This window comes from Gouania willdenowi, chromosome 12 (assembly GCF_900634775.1).
Source record: "Gouania willdenowi chromosome 12, fGouWil2.1, whole genome shotgun sequence".
In the NCBI taxonomy this organism is placed as follows: Eukaryota; Metazoa; Chordata; class Actinopteri; order Blenniiformes; family Gobiesocidae; genus Gouania; species Gouania willdenowi.
Window position 1 is genome coordinate 17,212,962 of NC_041055.1, and position 7,941 is coordinate 17,220,902.

The 7,941-nt window shown below is 37.9% G+C and overlaps 1 protein-coding gene across 1 annotated transcript; it reads right to left on the bottom strand.

The window, feature by feature from the left end:
- On the bottom strand, window positions 1–7,941 carry LOC114473716 (T-box-containing protein TBX6L-like). The gene is made up of 10 exons (XM_028463486.1): window positions 7,889–7,941; window positions 7,560–7,695; window positions 7,368–7,470; window positions 6,745–6,909; window positions 6,507–6,653; window positions 5,456–5,532; window positions 5,274–5,344; window positions 3,994–4,207; window positions 3,703–3,870; window positions 1–46 (listed from the first exon to the last, which is right to left on the bottom strand). Exons 1-10 carry the CDS (start codon window positions 7,902–7,904, stop codon window positions 1–3), a joined length of 1,143 nt encoding a protein of 380 aa, XP_028319287.1. The 5' UTR covers window positions 7,905–7,941.

A 7,941-nucleotide genomic window follows, 5' to 3' on the forward strand; every position in this document is an offset into this window, starting at 1 on the left:
TTAAGGAACCTGGATCTGAGAATACGCGTAGGAGAGAAGTGTGTAACTGCAGGCACGCAAAAAAAAAAGCGCTTACGTTCAGACGAGAGAAGAGAGCCCTTAACGAACAGTAGCCTCAGGAGCATGTGGAGGATAACATTCACTCCCTGTAGTAGAGATGTAAAAGCTACTTGTGGAAGAATCTCATCTCCGTAGATTGGTTTCCATTACAGATTTTTGCAAAATAAAAAGCGATATTTCTAAATGTTGACGAAGTATAATTGCACTTTGAACGCGTTTCCATTGAAGGTTGTTTTGGGGAGGAGCCTCGTAACTCCTGTGAAATCTCATCCCGCGAGACTTCGCCACAGGAAGACGGATGCTCCAAACCTCTTTATAACTCTTCATATTCCTTTGTTGTTTCACGTCTAATGTGGCAGTAATCATTTTAGGAAAGTGTCTATATGTACAGTTGCCGTACGGACAACCCCTGGTGCTATTGGTACGGTTACCGAAGTACGTAGCGTCTTAGGGTTAGGTTTAGGGTAAGGTTTAGTCTTAGTCACGTGACCTATACTGGCCAAATAGGGGTGCTGCGTACGGATAGAATGTCGGTATATTGATACGGCAACAATACGGAGAGCCACTGCCTAATTTTAAAGTATAATGCTTAGAAATGTCCCGGTCTCCTCTTCTGTTTACACGTATCGAATTACGTTTTCTCGGAGAGAAGTGGTCACGTGACCATGTACGTCACGTTCTGACACGTGTATTTGCGGAAAAAGCGTTTCCACGGCGCTTTTGCGACCTCATTTTTTCAGTGAAAGGAGCAAAACTGCAAACAGCAGAAAAAAACCTTTTGGAATGTTTTTCATGGGCGCAACCCACATACTGAGCTCTGCTGCTCTGCTCATCCCCCAAACTCATGTTCCTTTAATATGGGGCACCTTTTAAAAGGGAAACAAACTTTTTAACGGTATATGGTTGTTTTTTTGCTACAAATGTCCTTTCTTTTCGTGTTAAGTTTAAATGAATCCCTCCCTTCAGGGACTGGCGTCAGCTAACATTACTAATATCTCAACTAAAGCCTGAGTCAACTGAGTGATGCAGAAGCTATAACTGATGCAAACTAATTGACCTCGTCTGTCTTCTATTATTAGTTTTACTATACTAATGTGAGAGTGAGCAAGCAGTAAAAACCTGACCAAGCTGAATAATAGAAAGAGGTTCAAAAACCAATCAGAATGCTGGATTCATTATCGTCATTCAAGTCCTGCGTGATAACCCGCTTATGATTTTTGTTGATCTGAATTACAATGTATTACATTGTGGCGTAAACGTGTGTAGAGAGATTCTTCTGCAGCGTCTGCTCCCTGAAGCTTCCTGAGTGTCCCAGATTCACTCTCCCATCACAGACTCATGAAACATTTACAGCACAGACGTTTCTGCCTTCTGCCGAGGAAACACGCCAGACAATGAGTGAGTTTTCACACTAACTGTCAGTCATGGTTTCCTCAGGTCACACACACACACTCTCTAACACTGCCCACGGTCACCTCATGGTTCCCACTCACCTTTTTCTTTAGTGTTTCCACTTGTCAAATTGTTACTACTAAAATATTCTGTGTTGTGATTGTATCCTCTGGCTGACTTCTCACAACTATGTAGCTGTAGCAGGTTATTCCTAGAACAGCCAAAACATGAACCCACCCAGGGCTTGTGTAGCTCAGATACCTTTCATGTCATCATGAAGTGAAGAGAAATGCACTGCAGTTTTTGAAGCATTATAAACAGCATTTCATTAAATGGTGATCGCTGGTGAAGCAAATATATTTAATATATTTTCCATTCTTCTTGTAAAAATGTCCAGCTCATCATGCTGTTTTAGTTTTGTGTAAAAGTGTGACTTCGTGACCTTTGGTGTGCAGAGAGGTGAACTTAATTTACTTGGCTTTAAGTGTATATCAAACTAATTCAAAAGCCAGATTTCATTGTTATTAATCAGTTTGCACAAACAATACATTTGAATCTCATTTTAGAAATCTTTATATAGGGTCCATGATTGGAATTTATCATATTTACTTTGATAAAAAAAAATTAATAATAGGAAAACATATTATGCTATTTTTCACCCATCTCCATTTGTTTTCAAAAACCCCAAAACATAATATTTGAGGTTTATTTTAGCCTCTAAAAAGTCACTTTCTGCGCAGTTGTCAAAATGCCCTGTTTTGGGGCATACTTATGCATATTCATGAGTGGGCGTGTCTATAGATGCTGACTTCATGTCTTGCTCTTTTACGAGGGGGGGAATCAGTGATCACCAAAGCAAATTTATTTTCTATCCACACACTTATTGTTTTCAGCCAAAACAGCTGCACATTACAGTAAAACACATGGTTATTTAAGCGGCTATTGTTATTGTGAGTCCGTCTCAGCGCTTCAAGGTCCGTGTTTATCTCAGCAGCAGTCATTTAAACAGTCACTGGAGTGTTAAGCTGCGAAGACACTTTCTCCTCCTCTGCATTAACTAGTAATGCTAACTGTATTACTAATTAGCGGATGCAAACTAATAATGCATCCACTTTAGTAAGACACCTGTAAATTCAACTTGTTACCCACTACGAGCCAACAACCCAAAACTCCCCTTTAATTTGTGACCAAACCAGTGAGTGTGAAATACTTGGTGATTTTAGCTTTACCAATACACAATATTCTATGATGTTCTTTGTCATTTCCCCCCTTCTTTTTACTCCGAAATCAAGCCAATCTAATCAGACCTAGGAAGGTGTAAATGTGTCTGATACTGGAAAGTGCTTTGGATGTAATTTAAACACTGTATAAATCCAGTCCATTTACCTCAAACACAAGCTACGAAAACAATTGGCACAGTAATTTTTATGTTAAAAGTCCCTAATTCACAACATTTTTATTGGTTTGTACCGCCTTAGCTGTAACTCATGCCATTTTAAAACAGTCAAGTTTTTTTTAACTCTAATCCTAAATGAAACGTGCTGACCCAAATGTTCTTGCAACTGCAGGCATGGTGGGGAATAAAAACCTAAAACTGCTAATTTAGCTAGCATTAGCAAAAGTGATAGCCTACTAGCAAACAACACAGAAGTTGTTGATAACACCCACCTCATCCCCCCCATTTGCAACACCACCACAACACCTCAGTGTTTAAAAAACTTGTCAAGTCCTGTTACCATTACCAACCATCTTGAATAATACTACTTTGAAAAGAACACCCCAGAAATATTAGCAGAGGTTTGTGCAGTATCATGGTTTATTCACAATGCTACTTTTAGGCATCTGGAAAACAATTTTTTAAAAAATGACCTACTTCTAATCTACACACATGATAAAACTGTTTTTTTTTTTTTTTTTTTTTTTAATTCATTCATTAAATCGGAGACACTTTTTTTTTTTTATAAAAAAAAATGTTTGGCCCTGCAAATCACACATCTTGTCTAAGTTGGCCTTGCATTTGCCTCGAAACGACAAAGATACATCTCAAAAGAATCACATTGTAAACATATTTCAATATAAGCAAACCACAAAAACTGATTAAAAAAAGCCTATTTTGTAAAACTCTGAACAAATGTGTAAAACATTGACTCTGGACACTCACAAGTAAAGCGTAATAGTGTCTTTCCTTCACAACAGAAACAACAACAATCCTCCAAAAAAGCTTAATTACTTTGCGTCAAAGGAGCTGACCAGTGGGAATAGGAGAAGAGTGGAAACTGGCTCCAGTCTCCTGGGTTATTGCTGTAGAAGCCATGGTTTTGTGGGCCATGTTCATACTTGGAAAATGAAGGATGGATATAGCCTTGGACTGCATCCGTGTTATGGGTCACGTGAGGAAATCTGGGATACGCTGAAGGCCTGTAGACAAAAACAAAGAAAAACAATACTGTAAGAAAACTTTAGGCTTTTTTTTTTTTTTTTTACTAAATTGAAATTTCATGTCATAAAATGAGTCCCTTTGCTGTGCTTTAAACATCTGACCTGTAAAGTGGGTGTGCCACAGATGAAGGCACCAGCTGCTCCTCACAGCTGTAATCATCCTCGTGCATCTCTGGAGTGAAAGCGTCAATTCTCTCAAATGTGTCCTGCTCCAAAAGCCAAGAGGAAGGGTGGCCATCTTTGTGTGGCTGCAGAGACGAGACATGGTTCTTCTGTGTGTGCTTCATCTGACAGGGGAGAGGCGTCCTCTGTGGGCCTGAGGTGGAAATACAACATTTGGTTGCTCGAAAACAGAACTATAGCACAGCGAGGGCCACAAAAATGTTATTGTCTGATACAAGGGCAACATCAACATACGTCAGCTTTTGCAATAATGACCAATCGGAGCATTAATACAGTTTTCCTCGCTCATTTGTATGCTTTTAAGTAATATTATATTCTACGTTTTTAGAATAATTGTATGTTTTTTGTTTTGTCTTCGTGTCTTTTTAGCATCAGGGTCATGTCAACAAATGGCCCACACACTTTGGTCTCAAAATTCTGCAATTTTTTTGAAAGTGTTCCGTGATTATTCAACAGGCACACTGAATTTTTAGTTTGATCAGATGAATACTTCGAGATTTTGTCAATTTAGTGAAGGGGGTATGTCGATTTTTGTGCAATCTTATTTTTCTTCCATTTTTAGCTTCCAGGAACTAAACCACATAGGAAACTGAAATTTGGAATAGTAATACAACTTCACCTACTTTCTCAGAATATACAAAAATATCTGCTATACATTCTATCTGGTGTACATGCCAGCCCCTCAAAATTGGAAAAAAATATGTAAATAAATTGTTCAAATTTTGAATGATTAGTCAGATAAATTATGGGTTTCTTGGGTGACAGTCTCTTAAAATCCAAAAAAACATTTTTTTTTTTTTACCATTTTCATTCGCCCATAACGGCAGATTATGTTTTAATTTATAATATTAAAGGTTACTCTTTCTTGGGAATAAAAACTTATTTTTCTTTATGCGACTTCATCATCATTTTATATTTTAATTTAGTAGGTGGAGTTGTATTACTGTACCAAATTTCAGTTTCCTATGTGATGGAGTTCCTGAGATATTGGAAGCTGAAAATGACGCACAAAAAGCGACACATGCAATATCTCCCTCACTATATTGATGATATATCTCATCAACAAAACAAAAAAAAAAATGATACTGTGCCTATTGAATAATGACAGAATAACTGGTCTAAAAAAATGCTGTTTGCCAATAATTCTTGCAGCGTAGCGGACTTTGACTGTATCAGCAATACAATGATGTATGGGTTACCTGGTAAAATGTTGTCAAACCCTCTTTTCAGGGACGAGGATTTTACATCTGACTTTCTGATGGCTTGCAATCTAAAAATAGAAAAAAAAAGTTTGTTAGGAAATATATCAATTTTGGGTTGAGAATGAGTTGCTTTCTGAAAATTAAAAGCATTAAATCTGGTCCAAAGACCACCACATTACCCTCTGCCATGGGTGTGATTGCCTCCTTCCCTGAAGCCTTTAGCGAATGGATTGTGCTCGATCTTCAACTTAGTGATCTAAGGAAAACCATATTTATACAATCATATCCATAATGTGATGTATTCATGGTGCAGAGGACAGTACGGAAGCCCGTTTCCACCACAAAAAAAAATAATCACCATAGCAAGTCATAATTACGAGATACAAACTGACTGTTACCATTCTTAATGACACTTTGAATCACAGTTCATTCAAAACACAATGTTGCTGTTTATTCAGTTCTTAGAATTCAACACGGTGCAGTCCAGTGTAGAACTGTGGTTCTCAAACTTTTTTTTTGGCTCAAGTACCCCTTTTCTCTTATCTGAATCCAAGTACCCCCTTTGTCTGACTACAACATTTTGCTTAGAAAAAATTAAAAACAACTACTGTAGAGAACATAATGATGGATTGAACGAGTGATAATATACATTTTAAAGAATCTCATTTTGTAAATACGTGGAAAAAAAAAAACAAGAGAGTATTTAGTGCAGTTCCCAACCTTTTTTTTTTTGCATTGTGACCCCACATTATGATATGAAGAACTTCTGGTGACCTCAAAGAATTAGTTTTTGATCATGTCTGAGCTCAGATAAAATACTTTACTGCATTTTAGTTGAACTAGATTTATATTTCACAAAGCAAAAGTATAGAAATACAGTTTAAGTTTTCAGGCGACCTGATAGGTTGAAAAACTGATTTATTGGCTCCTGAATAGATTTATTTCTATAGATGTCTAGGGTGGGACCAAAACTGACACTTTGTTAATTTTCCACTCTCTCAAGTACCCCCCGTATTGCCATCACGTACCCTTATTTGAGAAACGCTGGTGTAGAAAATAGTGGACGTGCATATATACATCTTTATTGCAAAAAAACAAACATAATTCTCATAATTATGACTTTCTATCATAATTCTGAATTTACTAAATCATAATTATGACTTTCTATAGTGATAGTTTTTTTTCTCTTTCAGTGGCAGAAACAGGCTTCCATAGAACAGAGTTTCATACCTTTGGGTTCTGGTAGGCCGTGACTGCAGTGAAGACAGTCTCAAGGAGTCTAAAGGTCTGCAAAGAAGACCATGAAACAGTGTAGGGACCATCTGCTGGGATCACATGTATTGTTGGGCAATAGCGATGCATGGAATGCAGGACAATCTGGAGAAAAAAAATAAATAAAGAGAAACTGTGAAATTTCAGTAATTTTGAGGAAAAAAAAAAAATCTTTTCAATCTAAGATGCGTCCTACATGACCGCTTTGATTCAAAGTATTGTTGGTGAGCTTCATCTTGAGGAAGGACAGTGGCTGCTTCATCCAATGCTTCCCCAGGGCAGGAGAATCTGGGTGCTTGTATGTCCGACATGGCGGCTGTGGCTCGCCCTTTCCTGCCACTTCCCACTGATCTTGTTTCCACTACAAGTGAAAACACAGAAGCACAATGCATCAGGACGTGACTGATTGGTCTCAAAGTGAATACAAAGACGTGACGCTTTCCTCACATTTCACTTCAATGCAGACCCTTTGTTCACCCATGTTCCAAAGGAGCAACATTTTTCACAAAATTAAAAAAAAAAAAAAAGCTCTACATCAGCACTTTCTTTTGTTTACTGAAATGTGCTAAAACGTTGTTTGGCGACCCTGCAAAAAAAAACAAAAAAAAACCAGCTGCTGTGAGGCTGTTTCTCATTCACTAATTGCAAATGAGTAGAAATGCTAATTGATTGAGTTTCCAGCTGAGTGTGCACAAACAGGAAGTACTGCAAGGCCTTGATATGAGGTGGTGAACAACCTCACAGTAAGGTTAGTGAAATTACACTAATATCAGTATTTTGTGTGAGTGCAGGTTGTGCATTTGTGTTGTAATTCCACACCTTGTATTTGAATCCATCAGCAGGAATCATTTCTAACAGCACCATGTATTTGATATGAGGCTGAAGCCCAGTTAGGCTGACCCTGCACTGTGGGAACATCCTCCTGTGAGCAGAAAAAAAAAAAACACAAGTCACATCATGTATCTGTATCTTCACCAAGTCTCGAGCTCTTGGTTATGGATGGATTGTTACCTTCCATGTTTTGTGATGATCATCTCTGTTCCACTACCATGGAAGGCCTTCCACAGATTGGCGTTCTCCAGGGTCGCCTTGATGAAACTTTGCTGGGCCGAATGAGCTGACATAGGGTTCGGTGGCATGTTTGAGTCTGGAGGGGGTTATATATATATATATATATATATATACAGTATATATATCACATTCTAAGCACACATGATTCTTCAAAACCAGTTGTTTTACCTCACTTTGACCAAGAAAAACAAACCAGATTTTTTGCATCACCTTATTTCAACCATGCCCATGCATTTTCATGTTTTACCTAATTAAAGGACTCAACTTACCTGTGATGTGTTGCATGATCCTGTTTCTTTTTTTTTGTCCTCCACCAACAACC

What these genes read in the sequence shown, in the direction of transcription:
- LOC114473716 (XM_028463486.1), bottom strand. An exon ending in CGGCCTACCAGAACCCAAAG is followed by an intron (nt 5,533 to 6,506) that starts GTATGAAACTCT and finishes GGTTTTCCTTAG; the next exon opens with ATCACTAAGTTGAAGATCGA. An exon ending in AATCACACCCATGGCAGAGG is followed by an intron (nt 5,345 to 5,455) that starts GTAATGTGGTGG and finishes TTCTATTTTTAG; the next exon opens with ATTGCAAGCCATCAGAAAGT.